Source organism: Carassius carassius, chromosome 6 (assembly GCF_963082965.1).
Source record: "Carassius carassius chromosome 6, fCarCar2.1, whole genome shotgun sequence".
Taxonomy (NCBI): Eukaryota; Metazoa; Chordata; class Actinopteri; order Cypriniformes; family Cyprinidae; genus Carassius; species Carassius carassius.
Genome location: NC_081760.1, coordinates 35457649 through 35482537, shown reverse-complemented (window position 1 = coordinate 35482537; position 24889 = coordinate 35457649). Strand labels below are relative to the sequence as shown.

Sequence of the window (24889 nt, the reverse complement as noted above, 5' to 3'; positions counted from 1 at the left end):
TTTCTGCTGCACTAGTGGTAGATGTTTCTGCAGGAGCTGTTGTGAATGTGGAAGTCTCTGTTGTTGTAGATGTTTCTGCTGTACTAGTGATAGAGGTTTCTGCAGGAGTTGTTGTGATTGTGAAGGGCTCTGTTGTTGTAGATGTTTCTGCTGCACTAGTGGTGGATGTTTCAGCAGGAGCTGTTGTGAATGTGGAAGTCTCTGTTGTTGTAGATGTTTCTGCTGTACTAGTGATAGAGGTTTCTGCAGGAGCTGTTGTGAATGTGGAAGTCTCTGTTGTTGTAGATGTTTCTGCTGCACTAGTGGTAGATGTTTCTGCAGTAGTTGTTGTGATTGTGGAGGGCTCTGTTGTTGTAGATGTTTCTGCTGCACTAGTGGTGGATGTTTCTGCAGTAGTTGTTGTGATTGTGAAGGGCTCTGTTGTTGTAGATGTTTCTGCTGTACTAGTGATAGAGGTTTCTGCAGGAGTTGTTGTGATTGTGAAGGGCTCTGTTGTTGTAGATGTTTCTGCTGCACTAGTGGTAGATGTTTCTGCAGTAGTTGTTGTGATTGTGGAGGGCTCTGTTGTTGTAGATGTTTCTGCTGCACTAGTGGTAGATGTTTCTGCAGTAGTTGTTGTGATTGTGGAGGGCTCTGTTGTTGTAGATGTTTCTGCTGCACTAGTGGTGGATGTTTCTGCAGGAGTTGTTGTGAATGTGGAAGTCTCTGTTGTTGTAGATGTTTCTGCTGTACTAGTGATAGATGTTTCTGCAGGACTTGTTGTGATTGTGGAGGGCTCTGTTGTTGTAGACGTTTCTGCTGCACTAGTGGTAGATGTTTCAGCATGAACTGTTGTGAATGTGGAAGTCTCTGTTGTTGTAGATGTTTCTGCTGTACTAGTGGTGGATGTTTCAGCAGGAGCTGTTGTGAATGTGGAAGTCTCTGTTGTTGTAGATGTTTCTGCTGTACTAGTGGTAGATGTTTCTGCAGGAGTTGTTGTGATTGTGGAGGGCTCTGTTGTTGTAGATGTTTCTGCTTCACTAGAGGTGGATGTTACAACAGTAGTTGTTGTGAATGTGGAAGTCTCCGTTGTTGTAGATGTTTCTACTGCAATGGAAGTGGATGTTTCAGCAGGAGTTGTTGTGATTGTGGGGAGATCTGTTGTTGTAGATGTTTCTGCTGCACTAGTGGTGGATGTTTCTGCAGGAGTTGTTGTGAATGTGGAAGTCTCTGTTGCTGTAGATGTTTCTGCTGCAATGGAAGTGGATGTTTCAACAGGAGTTGTTGTGATTGTGGTAGTCTCTGTTGCTGTAGATGTTTCTGCTACACTAGTTGTGGATGTTTCAGCAGGAACTGTTGTAAATGTGGTAGTCTCTGTTGTTGTAGATGTTTCTGCTGCACTAGTGGTAGATGTTTCTGCAGTAGTAGTTGTTGTGATTGTGGAGGGGTCTGTTGTTGTATATGTTTCTGCTGTGATAATGGTGGATGTTTCAACTGGAGTTGTTGTATTTGTCGAAGTCACTATTGTTGTAGATGTTTCTGCTACACTAGTTGTGAATGTTTCAGCAGAAGTTGTTGTGATCATGGAAGTGTCTGTTGTTGTAGATGTTTCTGCTGTACTAGTGATAGATGTTTCTGCAGGACTGGTTGTGATTGTGGAGGGCTCTGTTGTTGTAGATGTTTCTGCTGCACTAGTGGTGGATGTTTCTGCAGGACTTGTTGTGATTGTGGTAGTCTCTGTTGCTGTAGATGTTTCTGCTACACTAGTTGTGGATGTTTCAACAGGAACTGTTGTGAATGTGGAAGTCTCTGTTGTTGTAGATGTTTCTGCTGCACTAGTGGTAGATGTTTCTGCAGGAGCTGTTGTGAATGTGGAAGTCTCTGTTGTTTTAGATGTTTCTGCTGCACTAGTGGTAGATGTTTCTGCAGGAGTTGTTGTGATTGTGAAGGGCTCTGTTGTTGTAGATGTTTCTGCTGCACTAGTGATGGATGTTTCAGCTGGAGTTGTTGTGATTGTGGGGAGATCTGTTGTTGTAGATGTTTCTGCTGCACTAGTGGTGGATGTTTCAGCAGGAACTGTTGTGAATGTGGAAGTCTCTGTTGTTGTAGATAATTCTGCTGCACTAGTGATAGATGTTTCTGCAGGAGTTGTTGTGATTGTGGAGGGCTCTGTTGCTGTAGATGTTTCTGCTGCACTATTGGTAGATGTTTCTGCTGTAGTCCTTGTAGACATTTCTGCTGCACTAGTGGTAGGTGTTTCTGCAGTAGTAGTTTTTGTGATTGTGGAGGGCTCTGTTGTTGTATATGTTTCTGCTGTGATAATGGTGGATGTTTCAACTGGAGTTGTTGTAATTTTCGAAGTCTCTATTGTTGTAGATGTTTCTGCTACACTAGGTGTGAATGTTTCAGCAGAAGTTGTTGTGATCATGGAAGTGTCTGTTGTTGTAGATGTTTCTGCAACACTAGTGGTGGATGTTGATGCAGGAGTTGTTGTGAATGTGGAGGGCTCTGTTGTTGTAGATGATTCTGCTTCGCTAGAGGTGGATGTTACAGCAGTAGCCGTTGTGAATGTGGAAGTCTCTGTTGCTGTAGATGTTTCTGCTGCAATGGAAGTGGATGTTTCAACAGGAGTTGTTGTGATTGTGGTAGTCTCTGTTGCTTTAGATGTTTTTGCTACACTAGTGGTGGATGTTTCAGCAGGAACTGTTGTGAATGTGGAAGTCTCTGTTGTTGTAGATGTTTCTGCTGCACTAGTGGTGGATGTTTCTGCAGGACTTGTTGTGAATGTGGAAGTCTCTGTAGCTGTAGATGTTTTTGCTGCAATGAAAGTGGATGTTTCTGCAGGAGTTGTTGTGATTGTGGTAGTCTCTGTTGTTGTAGATGTTTCTGCTACACTCGTGCTAGATGTTTCAGCAGGAACTGTTGTGAATGTGGAGGGCTCCGTTGCTGTTTCTGCTGTAGTCCTTGTAGACATTCCTGCTGCACTAGTGGTAGGTGTTTCTGCAGTAGTAGTTCTTGTGATTGTGGAGGGCTCTGTTGTTGTATATGTTTCTGCTGTGATAATGGTGGATGTTTCAACGGGAGTTGTTGTAATTGTCGAAGATTCTATTGTTGTAGATGTTTCTGCTACACTAGTTGTGAATGTTTCAGCAGAAGTTGTTGTGATCATGGAAGTGTCTGTTGTTGTAGATGTTTCTGCTGCACTAATGATAGATGTTTCTGCAGTAGTTGTTGTAATTGTGGATAGCTCTGTTGTTGTAGATGTTTCTGCTGCACTAGTGGTGGATGTTGCTGCAGGAGTTGTTGTGAATGTGGAGGGCTCTGTTGTTGTAGATGATTCTGCTTCACTAGAGGTGGATGTTACAGCAGTAGCTGTTGTGAATGTGGAAGTCTCTGTTGTTGTAGATGTTTCTGCTGCACTAGTGATAGATGTTTCTGCAGGAGTTGTTGTGATTGTGGAGGGCTCTGTTGTTGTAGATGTTTCTGCTGCACTAGTGGTGGATGTTACAGCAGTAGCTTTTGTGATTGTGGTAGTCTCTGTTGTTGTAAATGTTTCTGCTACACTAGTGCTGGATGTTTCAGCAGGAACTGTTTTGAATGTGGAAGTCTCTGTTGTTGTAGATGTTTCTGCTGCACTACTGATAGATGTTTCTGCAGGAGTTGTTGTGATTGTGGAGGGCTCTGTTGTTGTAGATGTTTCTGCTGCACTAGTGGTAGATGTTTCTGCAGGAGCTGTTGTGAATGTGGAAGTCTCTGTTGTTGTAGATGTTTCTGCTTTACTAGTGATAGATGTTTCTGCAGGAGTTGTTGTGATGGTGGAGGGCTCTGTTGTTGTAGATGTTTCTGCTGCACTACTGATAGATGTTTCTGCAGGAGTTGTTGTGAATGTGGAAGTCTCTGTTGTTGTAGATGTTTCTGCTGCACTACTGATAGATGTTTCTGCAGGAGCTGTTGTGAATGTGGAAGTCTCTGTTGTTATAGATGTTTCTGCTTTACTAGTGATAGATGTTTCTGCAGGAGTTGTTGTGATGGTGGAGGGCTCTGTTGTTGTAGATGTTTCTGCTTTACTAGTGATAGATGTTTCTGCAGGAGTTGTTGTGATTATGGAGGGCTCTGTTGTTGTATATGTTTCAGCTGCACTAGTGGTAGATGGTTCAGCGGAAGCTGTTGTGAATGTGGAAGTCTCTGTTGTTGTAGATGTTTCTGCTGCACTAGTGGTAGATGTTTCTCTAGCAGTTGTTGTAATTGTGGATAGCTCTGTTGTTGTAGATGATTCTGCTGCACTAGTGGTGGATGTTTCAGCAGGAACTGTTGTGTATGTGGAAGTCTCTTTTGTTGTAGATGTTTCTGCTGCACTAGTGATAGATGTTTCTGCAGGAGTTGTTGTGATTGTGGAGGGCTCTGTTGTTGTATATGTTTCTGCTGTGATAATGGTGGATGTTTCAACTGGAGTTGTTGTAATTGTCGAAGTCTCTGTTGTTGTTGATGTTTCTACTACACTAGTGGTGGATGTTTCAGCAGGAGTTGTTGTGAATGTGGAGGGCTCTGTTGTTGTAGATGATTCTGCTTCGCTAGAGGTGGATGTTACAGCAGTAGCTTTTGTGAATGTGGAAGTCTCTGTTGTTGTAGATGTTTCTGCTGCACTAGTGATAGATGTTGCTGCAGGAGTTGTTGTGAATGTGGAGGGCTCTGTTGTTGTAGATGATTCTGCTTCGCTAGAGGTGGATGTTACAGCAGTAGCTTTTGTGAATGTGGAAGTCTCTGTTGTTGTAGATGTTTCTACTGCAATGGAAGTGGATGTTTCAGCAGGAGTTGTTGTGATTGTGGGGAGCTCTGTTGTTTTAGATGTTTCTGCTGCACTAGTGGTAGATGTTTCTGTTGTAGTTTTTGTAGACGTTTCTGCTGCACTAGTGGTAGATGTTTCTGCAGTAGTTGTTGTGATTGTGGAGGGCTCTGTGGTTGTATATGTTTCTGCAGTGATAATGGTGGATGTTTCAACTGGAGTTGTTGTAATTGTCGAAGTCTCTATTGTTGTAGATATTTCTGCTACACTAGTGGTGGATGATTCAGCAGGAGTTGTTGTGATCGTGGAAGTGTCTGTTGTTGTAGATGTTTCTGCTGCACTAGTGATAGGTTTTTCTGCAACAGTTGTGATTGTGGAGAGCTCTGTTGTTGTAGATGTTTCTGCTGTGATAATGGTGGATGTTTCAACTGGAATTGATGTAACTGTCGAAGTCTGTATTGTTGTATATGTTTCTGCTGTGATAATTGTGGATGTTTCAACTGGAATTGTTGTTATTGTCGAAGTCTCTGTTGCTGTAGATGTTTTTGCTTCACTAGTGGTGGATGTTTCTGCAGTAGATATTGTAATTGAGGAAGTGTCTGCTGTTGTAGATGTTTCTGCTGCACTAGTGGTAGATATTTCTGCAGTAGATATTGTAATTGAGGAAGTGTCTGCTGTTGTAGATGTTTCTGCTGCACTAGTAGCGGTTGTTTCAGTTGGAGTAGTTGTGATTGTGGACAGCTCTGTTGTTGCTTTAGATGTTGTAGCAGGAGTTGTTGTTATTGATAGGTATTCTGTTGTTGGTTCATAAAAAATGCTTATCAGTTTAGAAGGCACTCTCAAAAGTAATGACAAAAGAAATAAATTGTGTGTACATTTTGAATGCATATTTTAATAGAATATTTATAAAACACCAAAGTTTATGTAAAACCATGTCTAATCTGACTATTTTTTACAGTCTGTTCAATGCCTCACGTATGTACAATACAACGTTTTTTTCTAACCTTTTGCTTTTAATATATTGTCAGACAAACCTGTATTATTAACTGAAAATGAAGTTATGTTCAGGGCATTGATAGTTGTATCATCACTCAGAAATTCTTCTGCAATTTGGAGTTCTGATGGCACAGTCTGTGTAGAGTTGAAAGCAAGTTCTGATGTGGTAATGACCGATCCCTTGCTGAAATACATTTTTAGAAATACTGTCATATTGGACTAATAAATGGGTTAATCGCATGTATGAGTTATCTCTCACAGTTGAAAACATACACAAAGGCATTGCATTTAAAATTATCAGCAGTGAAGTATTCAGTATTTACCTGAATAGTAGCACAGTGACTCTAAGGAAGGAATGGAAATTCTTGAAAATAAGTGTAAGCTGTAATAAAGTACAGAAAGTTATGATGAAACTATTTATAATTCATTAAATGTAAATAATTAATACGTTCATAATTTTAATGATTATATAGTGAATACAGTATGTGGGTTTGAACTCACAATATCCTGAACAAGCATAGCCCTGTTTTTGAAAGCAGGAGACTGTCGATCATTGAGGTCATCTATGAAAGAATCTTTAGAGCGGAATTCCAGCTTAATATTCACTTCATATACTGGCTCCACTGTTGTAGATGATTCTGCTACACTAGTAGTGGATATTTCAGCAGTAGTTGTGAATGTGGAAGTCTCTGTCATTGTAGATGTTTCTGAAGCACTAGTAATTGATATTTCAGCCTCAGTTGTTGTTGTGATTATGGAGGGCTCTGTTGTTGTATATGTTTCTGCTGTGATAATGGTGGACGTTTCAACTGGAGTTTTTGTAATTGTCGAAGTCTCTATTGTTGTAGATGTTTCTACTAGACTAGTGGTGGATGTTTCAGCAGGAATTGTTGTGATCATGAAAGTGTCTGTTGTTGTAGATGTTTCTGCTACACTAGTGATAGATTTTTCTGCAGTAGTTGTTGTAATTGTGGAAAGCTCTGTTTTTGTAGATGTTTCTGCTGCACTAGTGATAGATTTTTCTGCCGGAGTTGTTGTGAATGTGGGAGTCTCTGTTTTTGTAGATGTTTCTGCTGCACTAGTGGTGGATGTTTCAGCAGGAATTGTTGTGATCGTGAAAGTGTCTGTTGTTGTAGATGTTTCTGCTGCACTAGTGGTAGATGTTTCTGCCGGAGTTGTTGTGAATGTGGGAGTCTCTGTTGTTGTAGATGTTTCTGCTACACTAGTGGTGGATGTTTCAACAGGAGTGGTTGTGATCATGGAAGTGTCTTTTGTTGTAGATGTTTCTGCTGCACTAGTGGTGGATGTTTCTGCAGGAGTTGTTGTGATTGTGAAGGGCTCTGTTGTTGTAGATGTTTCTGCTGCACTAGTGGTGGATGTTTCAGCAGGAGCTGTTGTGAATGTGGAAGTCTCTGTGGTTGTAGATGTTTCTGCTTTACTAGTGGTGGAAGTTACAGCAGTAGCTGTTGTGAATGTGGAAGTCTCTGTTGTTGTAGATGTTTCTGCTGTACTAGTGGTGGATGTTTCAGCAGGAGTTGTTGTGATTGTGGAGGCCTCTGTTGTTGTAGATGATTCTGCTTCACTAGAGGTGGATGTTACAGCAGTAGCTGTTGTGAATGTGGAAGTCTCTGTTGTTGTAGATGTTTCTGCTGTACTAGTGGTGGATGTTTCAGCAGGAGTTGTTGTGATTGTCGAAGTCTCTATTGTTGTAGATGTTTCTGCTACACTAGTTGTGAATGTTTCAGCAGAAGTTGTTGAGATCATGGAAGTGTCTGTTGTTGTAGATGTTTCTGCTGCACTAATGGTGGATGTTTCAACAGGAGTTGTTGTGATTGTGGTAGTCTCTGTTGCTGTAGATGTTTTTGCTGCAATGGAAGTGGATGTTTCAGCAGGAGTTGTTGTGATTGTGGAGGGCTCTGTTGTTGTAGATGTTTCTGCTGCACTAGTGATAGATGTTTCTGCAGGAGTTGTTGTGAATGTGGAGGGCTCTGTTGTTGTAGATAATTCTGCTTCACTAGAGGTGGATGTTTCTGCAGGAGTTGTTGTGAATGTGGAGGGCTCTGTTGTTGTAGATGTTTCTGCTGCACTAGTGGTAGATGTTTCTGCCGGAGTTGTTGTGAATGTGGGAGTCTCTGTTGTTGTAGATGTTTCTGCTACACTAGTGGTGGATGTTTCAACAGGAGTGGTTGTGATCATGGAAGTGTCTTTTGTTGTAGATGTTTCTGCTGCACTAGTGATAGATGTTTCTGCAGTAGTTGTAATTGTGGATAGCTCAGTTGTTGTAGATGTTTCTGCTGCACTAATGGTGGATGTTTCAACAGGAGTTGTTGTGATTGTGGTAGTCTCTGTTGCTGTAGATGTTTTTGCTGCAATGGAAGTGGATGTTTCAGCAGGAGTTGTTGTGATTGTGGGGAGATCTGTTGTTGTAGATGTTTCTGCTGTACTAGTGATAGATGTTTCTGCAGGAGTTGTTGTGATTGTGGAGGGCTCTGTTGCTGTAGATGTTTCTGCTTCACTAGTTGTGGATGTTACCGCAGTATTTGTTGTGATTGTGGAAGTCTCTGTTGTTGTAGATGTTTCTGCTACAATAGTGGTGGAAGTTTCAGCAGGAGCTGTTGTGAATGAGGAAATCTCTGTTGTTATAGATGTTTCTGCTACAATAGTGGTAGATGTTTCAGCAGGAGTTGTTGTTATCATGGAAGTGTCTGTTGTTGTAGATGTTTCGGCTGCACTAGTGGTAGATGTTTCTGCTGTAGTTCTTGTAGACTTTTCTGCTGCACTAGTGGTAGATGTTTCTGCAGTAGTTGTTGTGATTGTGGGGGGCTCTGTTGTTGTAGATGTTTTTGCTGTGATAATGGTGGATGTTTCAACTGGGGTTGTTGTAATTGTCGAAGTCTCTAATGCTGTAGATGTTTCTGCTTCAATACTGGCTGATGTTTCTCCAGGAGTTGTTGTGATTGTGGAAGTCTTTGTTGTTGTAGATGTCTCTCCTACACTAGTGGTGGATGTTTCAGCAGGAGCTTTTGTGAATGTGGAACTCTCTGTTGTCATAGATGTTTCTGCTACACTAGTGGTGGATGTTTCAGCAGGAGTTGTTGTGATCATGGAAGTGTCTGTTGTTGTAGATGTTTCTGCTGCACTAGTGGTATATGTTTCTGTTGTAGTTTTTGTAGACGTTTCTGCTGCACTAGTGGTAGATGTTTCTGCAGTAGTTGTTATGATTGTAGAGGGGTCTGTTGTTGTAGATGTTTCTGCTGTACTAGTGTTAGATGTTTCAGCAGGAGCTGTTGTGAATGTGGAGGGCTCTGTTGTTGTAGATGATTCTGCTTCACTAGTGGTGGATGTTTCTGCAGGAGTTGTTGTGAATGTGGATGTCTCTGTTGCTGTAGATGTTTCTGCTGCAATGGAAGTGGATGTTTCAACAGGAGTTGTTGTGATTGTGGTAGTCTCTGTTGCTGTAGATGTTTCTGCTACACTAGTTGTGGATGTTTCAGCAGGAGTTGTTGTGAATGTGAAAGTCTCTGTTGTTGTAGATGTTTCTGCTGCACTAGTGGTAGATGTTTCTGCAGTAGCTTTTGTGATTGTGGAGGGCTCTTTTGTTGTATATATTTCTGCTGTGATAATGGTGGATGTTTTAAATGGAGTTGTTGGAATTGTCGAAGTCTCTTTTGTTGTAGATGTTTCTGCTTCACTAGTTGTGGATGTTACCGCAGTATTTGTTGTGATTGTGGAAGTCTCTGTTGTTGTAGATGTTTCTGCTACAATAGTGGTGGAAGTTTCAGCAGGAGTTGTTGTTATCATGGAAGTGTCTGTTGTTGTAGATGTTTCGGCTGCACTAGTGGTAGATGTTCCTGCTGTAGTTCTTGTAGACTTTTCTGCTGCACTAGTGGTAGATGTTTCTGCAGTAGTTGTTGTGATTGTGGGGGGCTCTGTTGTTGTAGATGTTTTTGCTGTGATAATGGTGGATGTTTCAACTGGGGTTGTTGTAATTGTCGAAGTCTCTAATGCTGTAGATGTTTCTGCTTCAATACTGGCTGATGTTTCTCCAGGAGTTGTTGTGATTGTGGAAGTCTTTGTTGTTGTAGATGTTTCTCCTACACTAGTGGTGGATGTTTCAGCAGGAGCTTTTGTGAATGTGGAACTCTCTGTTGTCATAGATGTTTCTGCTACACTAGTTTTGGATGTTTCAGCAGGAGTTTTTGTGATCATGGAAGTAGATGTTTCTGCTACTCTAGTGGTGGATGTTTCAGCAGGAGTTGTTGTGATCATGGAAGTGTCTGTTGTTGTAGATGTTTCTGCTGCACTAGTGGTATATGTTTCTGTTGTAGTTTTTGTAGACGTTTCTGCTGCACTAGTGGTAGATGTTTCTGCAGTAGTTGTTATGATTGTAGAGGGCTCTGTTGTTGTAGATGTTTCTGCTGTACTAGTGTTAGATGTTTCAGCAGGAGTTGTTGTGAATGTGGATGTCTCTGTTGCTGTAGATGTTTCTGCTGCAATGGAAGTGGATGTTTCAACAGGAGTTGTTGTGATTGTGGTAGTCTCTGTTGCTGTAGATGTTTCTGCTACACTAGTTGTGGATGTTTCAGCAGGAACTGTTGTGAATGTGAAAGTCTCTGTTGTTGTAGATGTTTCTGCTGCACTAGTGGTAGATGTTTCTGCAGTAGCTTTTGTGATTGTGGAGGGCTCTTTTGTTGTATATATTTCTGCTGTGATAATGGTGGATGTTTTAAATGGAGTTGTTGTAATTGTCGAAGTCTCTATTGTTGTAGATGTTTCTGCTTCAATAGTTGTGAATGTTACGGCATGACCTGTTGTGATCATGGAAGTCTCTGTTGTCATAGATGTTTCTGCTGCACTAGTGGTGGATGTTTCTGCAGGAGTTGTTGTGAATGTGGAAGTCTCTGTTGCTGTAGATGTTTCTGCTTCACTAGTTGTGGATGTTACCGCAGTATTTGTTGTGATTGTGGAAGTCTCTGTTGTTGTAGATGTTTCTGCTACAATAGTGGTGGAAGTTTCAGCAGGAGCTGTTGTGAATGTGGAAATCTCTGTTGTTATAGATGTTTCTGCTACAATAGTGGTAGATGTTTCAGCAGGAGTTGTTGTTATCAAGGAAGTGTCTGTTGTTGTAGATGTTTCGGATGCACTAGTGGTAGATGTTTCTGCTGTAGTTCTTGTAGACTTTTCTGCTGCACTAGTGGTAGATGTATCTGCAGTAGTTGTTGTGATTGTGGGGGGCTCTGTTGTTGTAGATGTTTTTGCTGTGATAATGGTGGATGTTTCAACTGGGGTTGTTGTAATTGTCGAAGTCTCTAATGCTGTAGATGTTTCTGCTTCAATACTGGCTGATGTTTCTCCAGGAGTTGTTGTGATTGTGGAAGTCTTTGTTGTTGTAGATGTCTCTCCTACACTAGTGGTGGATGTTTCAGCAGGAGCTTTTGTGAATGTGGAACTCTCTGTTGTCATAGATGTTTCTGCTACACTAGTTTTGGATGTTTCAGCAGGAGTTTTTGTGATCATGGAAGTAGATGTTTCTGCTACTCTAGTGGTGGATGTTTCAGCAGGAGTTGTTGTGATCATGGAAGTGTCTGTTGTTGTAGATGTTTCTGCTGCACTAGTGGTATATGTTTCTGTTGTAGTTTTTGTAGACGTTTCTGCTGCACTCGTGGTAGATGTTTCAGCAGGAGCTGTTGTGAATGTGGAGGGCTCTGTTGTTGTAGATGATTCTGCTTCACTAGTGGTGGATGTTTCTGCAGGAGTTGTTGTGAATGTGGATGTCTCTGTTGCTGTAGATGTTTCTGCTGCAATGGAAGTGGATGTTTCAACAGGAGTTGTTGTGATTGTGGTAGTCTCTGTTGCTGTAGATGTTTCTGCTACACTAGTTGTGGATGTTTCAGCAGGAACTGTTGTGAATGTGAAAGTCTCTGTTGTTGTAGATGTTTCTGCTGCACTAGTGGTAGATGTTTCTGCAGTAGCTTTTGTGATTGTGGAGGGCTCTTTTGTTGTATATATTTCTGCTGTGATAATGGTGGATGTTTTAAATGGAGTTGTTGGAATTGTCGAAGTCTCTATTGTTGTAGATGTTTCTGCTTCAATAGTTGTGAATGTTACGGCATGACCTGTTGTGATCATGGAAGTCTCTGTTGTCATAGATGTTTCTGCTGCACTAGTGGTGGATGTTTCTGCAGGAGTTGTTGTGAATGTGGAAGTCTCTGTTGCTGTAGATGTTTCTGCTTCACTAGTTGTGGATGTTACCGCAGTATTTGTTGTGATTGTGGAAGTCTCTGTTGTTGTAGATGTTTCTGCTACAATAGTGGTGGAAGTTTCAGCAGGAGCTGTTGTGAATGTGGAAATCTCTGTTGTTATAGATGTTTCTGCTACAATAGTGGTAGATGTTTCAGCAGGAGTTGTTGTTATCAAGGAAGTGTCTGTTGTTGTAGATGTTTCGGCTGCACTAGTGGTAGATGTTTCTGCTGTAGTTCTTGTAGACTTTTCTGCTGCACTAGTGGTAGATGTATCTGCAGTAGTTGTTGTGATTGTGGGGGGCTCTGTTGTTGTAGATGTTTTTGCTGTCATAATGGTGGATGTTTCTCCAGGAGTTGTTGTGATTGTGGAAGTCTTTGTTGTTGTAGATGTCTCTCCTACACTAGTGGTGGATGTTTCAGCAGGAGCTTTTGTGAATGTGGAACTCTCTGTTGTCATAGATGTTTCTGCTACACTAGTTTTGGATGTTTCAGCAGGAGTTTTTGTGATCATGGAAGTAGATGTTTCTGCTACTCTAGTGGTGGATGTTTCAGCAGGAGTTGTTGTGATCATGGAAGTGTCTGTTGTTGTAGATGTTTCTGCTGCACTAGTGGTATATGTTTCTGTTGTAGTTTTTGTAGACGTTTCTGCTGCACTAGTGGTAGATGTTTCTGCAGTAGTTGTTATGATTGTAGAGGGCTCTGTTGTTGTAGATATTTCTGCAGTGATAATGGTGGATGTTTCAACTGGAGTTGTTGTAATTGTCGAATTCTCTATTGTTGTAGATATTTCTGCTACACTAGTGGTGGATGATTCAGCAGGAGTTGTTGTGATTGTGGAAGTGTCAGTTGTTGTAGATGTTTCTGCTGCACTAGTGGTAGATGTTTCTGCAGTAGTTGTTGTGATTGTGGAGGGCTCTGTTGTTGTAGATGTTTCTGCTGTGATAATGGTGGATGTTTCAACTGGGGTTTTTGTAATTGTCGAAGTCTCTATTTCTGTAGATGTTTCTGCTACAATAGTGGTGGATGTTTCAGCAGGAATTCTTGTAAATGTGGAAGTCTCTGTTGCTGTAGATGTTTCTGCTACACTAGTTGTGAATGTTTCAGCAGAAGTTGTTGTGATCATTGAAGTGTCTGTTGTTGTAGATGTTTCTGCTGCAATGAAAGTGGATGTTTGAACAGAAGTTGTTGTGATTGTGGAAGTCTCTGTTGTTGCAGATGTTTCTGCTACACTAGTGATAGATGTTTCTGCAGGAGTTGTTGTGATCATGGAGGTGTCTGTTGTTTTAGATGTTTCTGCTGCACTAGTGATAGATGTTTCTGCAGGAGTTGTTGTGATTGTGGAAGTCTCTGTTGCTGTAGATGTTTCTGCTACACCAGTTGTGAATTTTGCAGCTGAAGTTGTTGTGATCATGGAAGTGTCTGTTGTTGTAGATGTTTCTGCTGCAATGAATGTGGATGTTTGAACAGGAGTTGTTGTGATTGTGGAAGTCTCTGTTGTTGTAGGTGTTACTGCTACACTAACGGTGGATGTTTCAGCAGGAGTTGTTGTGATCATGGAAGTTTCTGTTGTTGTAGGTGTTTCTGCTGCACTAGTGATAGATGTTTCTGCAGTAGTTGTTGTGATTGTGGGGGGCTCTGTTGTTGTAGATGTTTCTGCTGTGATAATGGTGGATGTTTCAACTGGGGTTTTTGTAGTTGTCGAAGTCTCTATTTCTGTAGATGTTTCTGCTACAATAGTGGTGGATGTTTCAGCAGGAATTCTTGTAAATGTGGAAGTCTCTGTTGCTGTAGATGTTTCTGCTACACTAGTTGTGAATTTTGCAGCTGAAGTTGTTGTGATCATGGAAGTGTCTGTTGTTGTAGATGTTTCTGCTGCAATGAACATGGATGTTTGAACAGGAGTTGTTGTGATTGAGGAAGTGTCTGCTGTTGTAGATGTTTCTGCTTCACTAGTGGTGGATGTTACAGCAGGAGTTGTTATGATCATGGAAGTGTCTGTTGTTGTAGGTTTTTCTGCTGCACTAGTGATAGATGTTTCTGTAGGAGTTGTTGTGATTGTGGAGGAATCTGTTGTTGTAGATGTTTCTGCTGCACTGGTGGAATATGTTTCTGCTGTAGTTCTTGTAGACGTTTCTGCTGAACTAGTGGTAGATGTTTCTGCAGTAGTTGTTATGATTGTGGAGGGCTCTGTTGTTGTAGATGTTTCTGCTTTGATAATGGTGGATGTTTCAACTGGGGTTGTTGTAATTGTCGAAGTCTCTATTGCTGTAGATATTTCTGCTACAGTAGTGGTGGATGTTTCAGAAGGAATTGGTGTGATCATGGAAGTGTCTGTTGTTATAGATGTTTCTGCTACACTAGTGGTGGAAGTTTCAGCAGAATATGTTGTGATTGTGGAAGTCTCTGTTGTTGTAGATGTTTCTGCTGTACTAGTGGTGGAAGTTTCAGCAGGAGCTGCTGTGATTGTGGAAATCTCTGTTGTTATAGATGTTTCTGCTACACTAGTGGTGGATGTTTCAGCAGGAGTTGTTGTGATCATGGAAGTGTCTGTTGTTGTAGATGTTTCGGCTGCACTAGTGACAGATGTTTCTGCAAGAGTTGTTGTGATTGTGGAGGGCTCTGTTGTTGTAGATGTTTCTGCTGCACTAGTGGTAGATGTTTTTGCTGTAGTTCTTGTAGACTTTTCTGCTGCACTAGTGGTAGATGTTTCTGCAGGAGTTGTTGTGATTGTGGAGGGCTCTGTTGCTGTAGATGTTTCTGCTTCACTAGAGGTGGATGTTACAGCAGTAGTTGTTGTGAATGTGGAAGTCTCTGTTGTTGTAGATGTTTCTGCTGCACTAATGGTAGATGTTTCTGCAGGAGCTGTTGTGAATGTGGAAGTCTCTGTTGTTGTAGACGTTTCTGCTGTACTAGTGATAGAGGTTTCAGCAGGAGTTGTTGTGATTGTGAAGGGCTCTGTTGTTGTAGATGTTTCTGCTGCACTAGTGGTGGATGTTTCTGCAGGAGTTGTTGTGAATGTGGAAGTCTCTGTTGTTGTAGATGTTTCTGCTGTACTAGTGGTAGATGTTTCTGCAGGAGTTGTTGTGAATGTGGAAGTCTCCGTTGTTGAAGATGTTTCTACTGCAATGGAAGTGGATGTTTCAGCAGGAGTTGTTGTGATTGTGGGGAGCTCTGTTGTTGTAGATGTTTCTGCTGCACTAGTGGTGGATGTTTCTGCAGGATTTGTTGTGAATGTGGAAGTCTCTGTTGTTGTAGATGTTTCTGCTGCAATGGAAGTGGATGTTTCAACAGGAGTTGTTGTGATTGTGGTAGTCTCTGTTGCTGTAGATGTTTCTGCTTTACTAGTTGTGGATGTTTCAACATGAACTGTTGTGAATGTGGAAGTCTCTGTTGCTGTAGATGTTTCTGCTGCACTAGTGGTAGATGTTTCTGCAGTAGCTTTTGTGATTGTGGAGGGCTGTGTTGTTGTATATATTTCTGCTGTGATAATTGTGGATGTTTCAACTGGAGTTGTTGGAATTGTCGAAGTCTCTATTGTTGTAGTTGTTTCTGCTACAATAGTTGTGAATGTTACGGCATGACCTGTTGTGATCATGGAAGTCTCTGTTGTCATAGATATTTCTGCTGCACTAGTGGTGGATGTTTCAGCAGGAGCTGTTGTGAATGTGGAAGTCTCTGTGGTTGTAGATGTTTCTACTGTACTAGTGATAGATGTTTCTGCAGGAGTTGTTGTGATTGTGAAGGGCTCTGTTGTTGTAGATGTTTCTGCTGCAGTAGTGGTGGATGTTTCAGCAGGAGCTGTTGTGAATGTGGAATTCTCTGTTGTTGTAGATGTTTCTACTGTACTAGTGATAGATGTTTCTGCAGGAGTTCTTGTGATTGTGGAGGGCTCTGTTGTTGTAGATGTTCCTGCTGCACTAGTGGTAGATGTTTCAGCAGGAGCTGTTGTGAATGTGGAAGTCTCTGTTATTGTAGATGTTTCTGCTGTACTAGTGATAGATGTTTCTGCAGGAGTTGTTGTGATTGTGGAGGGCTCTGTTGTTGTATATATTTCTGCTGTGATAATGGTGGATGTTTCAACTGGAGTTGTTGGAATTGTCGAAGTCTCTATTGTTGTAGATGTTTCTGCTGTACTAGTGATAGACATTTCTGCAGGACTTGTTGTGATTGTGGAGGGCTCTGTTGTTGTAGACGTTTCTGCTGCACTAGTGGTAGATGTTTCAGCAGGAGCTGTTGTGAATGTGGAAGTCTCTGTTGTTGTAGATGTTTCTGCTGTACTAGTGGTGGATGTTTCAGCAGGAGCTGTTGTGAATGTGGAAGTCTCTGTTGTTGTAGATGTTTCTGCTGTACTAGTGGTAGATGTTTGTGCAGGAGTTGTTGTGATTGTGGAGGGCTCTGTTGCTGTAGATGTTTCTGCTTCACTAGAGGTGGATGTTACAACAGTAGTTGTTGTGAATGTGGAAGTCTCCGTTGTTGTAGATGTTTCTACTGCAATGGAAGTGGATGTTTCAGCAGGAGTTGTTGTGATTGTGGGGAGATCTGTTGTTGTAGATGTTTCTGCTGCACTAGTGGTGGATGTTTCTGCAGGAGTTGTTGTGAATGTGGAAGTCTCTGTTGCTGTAGATGTTTCTGCTGCAATGGAAGTGGATGTTTCAACAGGAGTTGTTGTGATTGTGGTAGTCTCTGTTGCTGTAGATGTTACTGCTACACTAGTTGTGGATGTTTCAGCAGGAACTGTTGTGAATGTGGAAGTCTCTGTTGTTGTAGATGTTTCTGCTGCACTAGTGGTAGATGTTTCTGCAGGAGCTGTTGTGAATGTGGAAGTCTCTGTTGTTGTAGATGTTTCTGCTGTACTAGTGATAGAGGTTTCTGCAGGAGTTGTTGTGATTGTGAAGGGCTCTGTTGTTGTAGATGTTTCTGCTGCACTAGTGGTGGATGTTTCAGGAGGAGCTGTTGTGAGTGTGGAAGTCTCTGTTGTTGTAGATGTTTCTGCTGTACTAGTGATAGAGGTTTCTACAGGAGCTGTTGTGAATGTGGAAGTCTCTGTTGTTGTAGATGTTTCTGCTGCACTAGTGGTAGATGTTTCTGCAGTAGTTGTTGTGATTGTGGAGGGCTCTGTTGTTGTATATATTTCTGCTGTTATAATGGTGGATGTTTCAACTGGAGTTGTTGGAATTTTTGAAGTCTCTATTGTTGTAGATGTTTCTGCTGTACTAGTGATAGATGTTTCTGCAGGACTTGTTGTGATTGTGGACGGCTCTGTTGTTGTAGACGTTTCTGCTGCACTAGTGGTAGATGTTTCAGCAGGAACTGTTGTGAATGTGGAAGTCTCTGTTGTTGTAGATGTTTCTGCTGTACTAGTGGTGGATGTTTCAGCAGGAGCTGTTTTGAATGTGGAAGTCTCTGTTGTTGTAGATGTTTCTGCTGTACTAGTGGTAGATGTTTCTGCAGGAGTTGTTGTGAATGTGGAGGGCTCTGTTGTTGTAGATGTTTCTGCTGCACTAGTGGTGGATGTTTCAGCAGGAGCTGTTGTGAATGTGGAAGTCTCTGTTGTTGTAGATGTTTCTGCTGTACTAGTGATAGAGGTTTCTACAACAGCTGTTGTGAATGTGGAAGTCTCTGTTGCTGTAGATGTTTCTGCTTCACTAGAGGTGGATGTTACAACAGTAGTTGTTGTGAATGTGGAAGTCTCCGTTGTTGTAGATGTTTCTACTGCAATGGAAGTGGATGTTTCAGCAGGAGTTGTTGTGATTGTGGGGAGATCTGTTGTTGTAGATGTTTCTGCTGCACTAGTAGTGGATGTTTCTGCAGGAGTTGTTGTGAATGTGGAAGTCTCTGTTGCTGTAGATGTTTCTGCTGCAATGGAAGTGGATGTTTCAACAGGAGTTTTTGTGATTGTGGTAGTCTCTGTTGCTGTAGATGTTTCTGCTACACTAGTTGTGGATGTTTCAGCAGGAACTGTTGTGAATGTGGAAGTCTCTGTTGTTGTAGATGTTTCTGCTGCACTAGTGGTAGATGTTTCTGCAGGAGCTGTTGTGAATGTGGAAGTCTCTGTTGTTGTAGATGTTTCTGCTGTACTAGTGATAGAGGTTTCTGCAGGAGTTGTTGTGATTGTGAAGGGCTCTGTTGTTGTAGATGTTTCTGCTGCACTAGTGGTGGATGTTTCTGCAGGAGTTGTTGTGATTGTGAAGGGCTCTGTTGTTGTAGTTGTTTCTGCTGCACTAGTGGTGGATGTTTCAGCAGGAGCTATTGTGAATGTGGAAGTCTCTGTTGTTGTAGATGTTTCTGCTGTACTAGTGATAGAGGTTTCTGCAGGAGCTGTTGTGAATGTGGAAGTCTCTGATGTTGTAGATGTTTCTGCTGCACTAGTGGTAGATGTTTCTGCTGTAGTTCTTGTAGACTTTTCTGCTGCACTATTGGTAGATGTTTCTGCAGGAGTTGTTGTGATTGTGGAGGGCTCTGTTGCTGTAGATGTTTCTGCTTCACTAGAGGTGGATGTTACAGCAGTAGTTGTTGTGAAGGTGGAAGTCTCCGTTGTTGTAGATGTTTCTACTTCAATGGAAGTGGATGTTTCAGCAGGAGTTGTTGTGATTGTGGGGAGCTCTGTTATTGTAGATGTTTCTGCTGTACTAGTGATAGATGTTTCTGCAGGAGTTGTTGTGATGGTAGAGGGCTCTGTTGTTGTAGATGTTTCTGCTGCACTAGTGGTAGATGTTTCAGCAGGAGCTGTTGTGAATGTGGAAGTCTCTGATGTTGTAGATGTTTCTGCTGCACTAGTGGTAGATGTTTCTGCTGTAGTTCTTGTAGACTTTTCTGCTGCACTAGTGGTAGATGTTTCTGCAGGAGTTGTTGTGATTGTGGAGGGCTCTGTTGCTGTAGATGTTTCTGCTTCACTAGAGGTGGATGTTACAGCAGTAGTTGTTGTGAAGGTGGAAGTCTCCGTTGTTGTAGATGTTTCTACTGCAATGGAAGTGGATGTTTCAGCAGGAGTTGTTGTGATTGTGGGGAGCTCTGTTGTTGTAGATGTTTCTGCTGCAATGGAAGTGGATGTTTCAACAGGAGTTGTTGTGATTGTGGTAGTCTCTGTAGCTGTAGATGTTTCTGCTACACTAGTTGTGGATGTTTCAGCAGCAACTGTTGTGAATGTGGAAGTCTCTGTTGTTGTAGATGTTTCTGCTGCACTAATGGTAGATGTTTCTGCAGGAGCTGTTGTGAATGTGGAAGTCTCTGTTGTTGTAGACGTTTCTGCTGTACTAGTGATAGAGGTTTCTGCAGGAGTTCTTGTGATTGTGAAGGGCTCTGTTGTTGTAGATGTTTCTGCTGCACTAGTGGTGGATGTTTCAGCAGGAGCTGTTGTGAATGTGGAAGTCTCTGTTATTGTAGATGTTTCTGCTGTACTAGTGATAGATGTTTCTGCAGGAGTTGTTGTGATGGTAGAGGGCTCTGTTGTTGTAGATGTTTCTGCTGCACTAGTGGTAGATGTTTCAGCAGGAGCTGTTGTGAATGTGGAAGTCTCTGTTGTTGTAGATGTTTCTGCTGTACTAGTGGTAGATGTTTCTGCAGGAGTTGTTGTGAATGTGGAAGTCTCCGTTGTTGAAGATGTTTCTACTGCAATGGAAGTGGATGTTTCAGCAGGAGTTGTTGTGATTGTGGGGAGCTCTGTTGTTGTAGATGTTTCTGCTGCACTAGTGGTGGATGTTTCTGCAGGATTTGTTGTGAATGTGGAAGTCTCTGTTGCTGTAGATGTTTCTGCTGCAATGGAAGTGGATGTTTCAACAGGAGTTGTTGTGATTGTGGTAGTCTCTGTTGCTGTAGATGTTTCTGCTTTACTAGTTGTGGATGTTTCAACATGAACTGTTGTGAATGTGGAAGTCTCTGTTGTTGTAGATGTTTCTGCTGCACTAGTGGTAGATGTTTCTGCAGTAGCTTTTGTGATTGTTGAGGGCTGTGTTGTTGTATATATTTCTGCTGTGATAATTGTGGATGTTTCAACTGGAGTTGTTGGAATTGTCAAAGTCTCTATTGTTGTAGTTGTTTCTGCTACAATAGTTGTGAATGTTACAGCATGACCTGTTGTGATCATGGAAGTCTCTGTTGTCATAGATATTTCTGCTGCACTAGTGGTGGATGTTTCAGCAGGAGCTGTTGTGAATGTGGAAGTCTCTGTGGTTGTAGATGTTTCTGCTGTACTAGTGGTGGATGTTTCAGCAGGAGCTGTTGTGAATGTGGAAGTGTCTGTTGTTGTAGATGTTTCTGCTGTACTAGTGATAGAGGTTTCTGCAGGAGTTGTTGTGATTGTGAAGGGCTCTGTTGTTGTAGATGTTTCTGCTGCAGTAGTGGTGGATGTTTCAGCAGGAGCTGTTGTGAATGTGGAATTCTCTGTTGTTGTAGATGTTTCTGCTGTACTAGTGATAGATGTTTCTGCAGGAGTTCTTGTGATTGTGGAGGGCTCTGTTGTTGTAGATGTTCCTGCTGCACTAGTGATAGATGTTTCTGCAGGACTTGTTGTGATTGTGGAGGGCTCAGTTGTTGTAGACGTTTCTGCTGCACTAGTGGTAGATGTTTCAGCAGGAACTGTTGTGAATGTGGAAGTCTCTGTTGTTGTAGATGTTTCTGCTGTACTAGTGGTGGATGTTTCAGCAGGAGCTGTTTTGAATGTGGAAGTCTCTGTTGTTGTAGATGTTTCTGCTGTACTAGTGGTAGATGTTTCTGCAGGAGTTGTTGTGAATGTGGAGGGCTCTGTTGTTGTAGATGTTTCTGCTGCACTAGTGGTGGATGTTTCAGCAGGAGCTGTTGTGAATGTGGAAGTCTCTGTTGTTGTAGATGTTTCTGCTGTTCTAGTGATAGAGGTTTCTACAGGAGCTGTTGTGAATGTGGAAGTCTCTGTTGCTGTAGATGTTTCTGCTTCACTAGAGGTGGATGTTACAACAGTAGTTGTTGTGAATGTGGAAGTCTCCGTTGTTGTAGATGTTTCTACTGCAATGGAAGTGGATGTTTCAGCAGGAGTTGTTGTGATTGTGGGGAGATCTGTTGTTGTAGATGTTTCTGCTGCACTAGTAGTGGATGTTTCTGCAGGAGTTGTTGTGAATGTGGAAGTCTCTGTTGCTGTAGATGTTTCTGCTGCAATGGAAGTGGATGTTTCAACAGGAGTTTTTGTGATTGTGGTAGTCTCTGTTGCTGTAGATGTTTCTGCTACACTAGTTGTGGATGTTTCAGCAGGAACTGTTGTGAATGTGGAAGTCTCTGTTGTTGTAGATGTTTCTGCTGCACTAGTGGTAGATGTTTCTGCAGGAGCTGTTGTGAATGTGGAAGTCTCTGTTGTTGTAGATGTTTCTGCTGTACTAGTGATAGAGGTTTCTGCAGGAGTTGTTGTGATTGTGAAGGGCTCTGTTGTTGTAGATGTTTCTGCTGCACTAGTGGTGGATGTTTCTGCAGGAGTTGTTGTGATTGTGAAGGGCTCTGTTGTTGTAGTTGTTTCTGCTGCACTAGTGGTGGATGTTTCAGCAGGAGCTATTGTGAATGTGGAAGTCTCTGTTGTTGTAGATGTTTCTGCTGTATTAGTGATAGAGGTTTCTGCAGGAGCTGTTGTGAATGTGGAAGTCTCTGATGTTGTAGATGTTTCTGCTGCACTAGTGGTAGATGTTTCTGCTGTAGTTCTTGTAGACTTTTCTGCTGCACTAGTGATAGATGTTTCTGCAGGAGTTGTTGTGATTGTGGAGGGCTCTGTTGCTGTAGATGTTTCTGCTTCACTAGAGGTGGATGTTACAGCAGTAGTTGTTGTGAAGGTGGAAGTCTCCGTTGTTGTAGATGTTTCTACTTCAATGGAAGTGGATGTTTCAGCAGGAGTTGTTGTGATTGTGGGGAGCTCTGTTGTTGTAGATGTTTCTGCTGTACTAGTGATAGAGGTTTCTGCAGGAGTTGTTGTGATTGTGAAGGGCTCTGTTGTTGTAGATGTTTCTGCTGCACTAGTGGTGGATGTTTCTGCAGGAGTTGTTGTGATTGTGAAGGGCTCTGTTGTTGTAGTTGTTTCTGCTGCACTAGTGGTGGATGTTTCAGCAGGAGCTATTGTGAATGTGGAAGTCTCTGTTGTTGTAGATGTTTCTGCTGTATTAGTGATAGAGGTTTCTGCAGGAGCTGTTGTGAATGTGGAAGTCTCTGATGTTGTAGATGTTTCTGCTGCACTAGTGGTAGATGTTTCTGCTGTAGTTCTTGTAGACTTTTCTGCTGCACTAGTGATAGATGTTTCTGCAGGAGTTGTTGTGATTGTGGAGGGCTCTGTTGCTGTAGATGTTTCTGCTTCACTAGAGGTGGATGTTACAGCAGTAGTTGTTGTGAAGGTGGAAGTCTCCGTTGTTGTAGATGTTTCTACTTCAATGGAAGTGGATGTTTCAGCAGGAGTTGTTGTGATTGTGGGGAGCTCTGTTATTGTAGATGTTTCTGCTGTACTAGTGATAGATGTTTCTGCAGGAGTTGTTGTGATGGTAGAGGGCTCTGTTGTTGTAGATGTTTCTGCTGCACTAGTGGTAGATGTTTCAGCAGGAGCTGTTGTGAATGTGGAAGTCTCTGATGTTGTAGATGTTTCTGCTGCACTAGTGGTAGATGTTTCTGCTGTAGTTCTTGTAGACTTTTCTGCTGCACTAGTGGTAGATGTTTCTGCAGGAGTTGTTGTGATTGTGGAGGGCTCTGTTGCTGTAGATGTTTCTGCTTCACTAGAGGTGGATGTTACAGCAGTAGTTGTTGTGAAGGTGGAAGTCTCCGTTGTTGTAGATGTTTCTACTGCAATGGAAGTGGATGTTTCAGCAGGAGTTGTTGTGATTGTGGGGAGCTCTGTTGTTGTAGATGTTTCTGCTGCAATGGAAGTGGATGTTTCAACAGGAGTTGTTGTGATTGTGGTAGTCTCTGTAGCTGTAGATGTTTCTGCTACACTAGTGGTGGATGTTTCAGCAGGAGCTGTTGTGAATGTGGAAATCTCTGTTATTGTAGATGTTTCTGCTGTACTAGTGATAGATGTTTCTGCAGGAGTTGTTGTGATGGTAGAGGGCTCTGTTGTTGTAGATGTTTCTGCTGCACTAGTGGTAGATGTTTCAGCAGGAGCTGTTGTGAATGTGGAAGTCTCTGTTGTTGTAGATGTTTCTGCTGTACTAGTGGTAGATGTTTCTGCAGGAGTTGTTGTGAATGTGGAAGTCTCCGTTGTTGAAGATGTTTCTACTGCAATGGAAGTGGATGTTTCAGCAGGAGTTGTTGTGATTGTGGGGAGCTCTGTTGTTGTAGATGTTTCTGCTGCACTAGTGGTGGATGTTTCTGCAGGATTTGTTGTGAATGTGGAAGTCTCTGATGCTGTAGATGTTTCTGCTGCAATGGAAGTGGATGTTTCAACAGGAGTTGTTGTGATTGTGGTAGTCTCTGTTGCTGTAGATGTTTCTGCTTTACTAGTTGTGGATGTTTCAACATGAACTGTTGTGAATGTGGAAGTCTCTGTTGTTGTAGATGTTTCTGCTGCACTAGTGGTAGATGTTTCTGCAGTAGCTTTTGTGATTGTTGAGGGCTGTGTTGTTGTATATATTTCTGCTGTGATAATTGTGGATGTTTCAACTGGAGTTGTTGGAATTGTCAAAGTCTCTATTGTTGTAGTTGTTTCTGCTACAATAGTTGTGAATGTTACAGCATGACCTGTTGTGATCATGGAAGTCTCTGTGGTCATAGATATTTCTGCTGCACTAGTGGTGGATGTTTCAGCAGGAGCTGTTGTGAATGTGGAAGTCTCTGTGGTTGTAGATGTTTCTGCTGTACTAGTGGTGGATGTTTCAGCAGGAGCTGTTGTGAATGTGGAAGTGTCTGTTGTTGTAGATGTTTCTGCTGTACTAGTGATAGAGGTTTCTGCAGGAGTTGTTGTGATTGTGAAGGGCTCTGTTGTTGTAGATGTTTCTGCTGCAGTAGTGGTGGATGTTTCAGCAGGAGCTGTTGTGAATGTGGAATTCTCTGTTGTTGTAGATGTTTCTGCTGTACTAGTGATAGATGTTTCTGCAGGAGTTCTTGTGATTGTGGAGGGCTCTGTTGTTGTAGATGTTCCTGCTGCACTAGTGATAGATGTTTCTGCAGGACTTGTTGTGATTGTGGAGGGCTCAGTTGTTGTAGACGTTTCTGCTGCACTAGTGGTAGATGTTTCAGCAGGAACTGTTGTGAATGTGGAAGTCTCTGTTGTTGTAGATGTTTCTGCTGTACTAGTGGTGGATGTTTCAGCAGGAGCTTTTGTGAATGTGGAAGTCTCTGTTGTTGTAGATGTTTCTGCTGTACTAGTGGTAGATGTTTCTGCAGGAGTTGTTGTGATTGTGGAGGGCTCTGTTGCTGTAGATGTTTCTGCTTCACTAGAGGTGGATGTTACAACAGTAGTTGTTGTGAATGTGGAAGTCTCCGTTGTTGTAGATGTTTCTACTGCAATGGAAGTGGATGTTTCAGCAGGAGTTGTTGTGATTGTGGGGAGATCTGTTGTTGTAGATGTTTCTGCTGCACTAGTGGTGGATGTTTCTGCAGGAGTTGTTGTGAATGTGGAAGTCTCTGTTGCTGTAGATGTTTCTGCTGCAATGGAAGTGGATGTTTCAACAGGAGTTGTTGTGATTGTGGTAGTCTCTGTTGCTGTAGATGTTACTGCTACACTAGTTGTGGATGTTTCAGCAGGAACTGTTGTGAATGTGGAAGTCTCTGTTGTTGTAGATGTTTCTGCTGCACTAATGGTAGATGTTTCTGCAGGAGCTGTTGTGAATGTGGAAGTCTCTGTTGTTGTAGATGTTTCTGCTGTACTAGTGATAGAGGTTTCTGCAGGAGTTGTTGTGATTGTGAAGGGCTCTGTTGTTGTAGATGTTTCTGCTGCACTAGTGGTGGATGTTTCTGC

General features: G+C 42.1%; 1 protein-coding gene across 1 annotated transcript; it reads right to left on the bottom strand.

Moving 5' to 3' along the window:
- Positions 1 to 208: 208 nt before the first annotated feature.
- Positions 209 to 1045, bottom strand: LOC132142751 (mucin-5AC-like; the record flags this gene model as incomplete). The annotated part of the gene is made up of 1 exon (XM_059552859.1): positions 209 to 1045. A coding segment is annotated over one exon (837 nt), but the record flags the coding sequence as incomplete, so codon positions are not given.
- Between the last annotated feature and the right edge of the window lie 23844 nt (positions 1046 to 24889).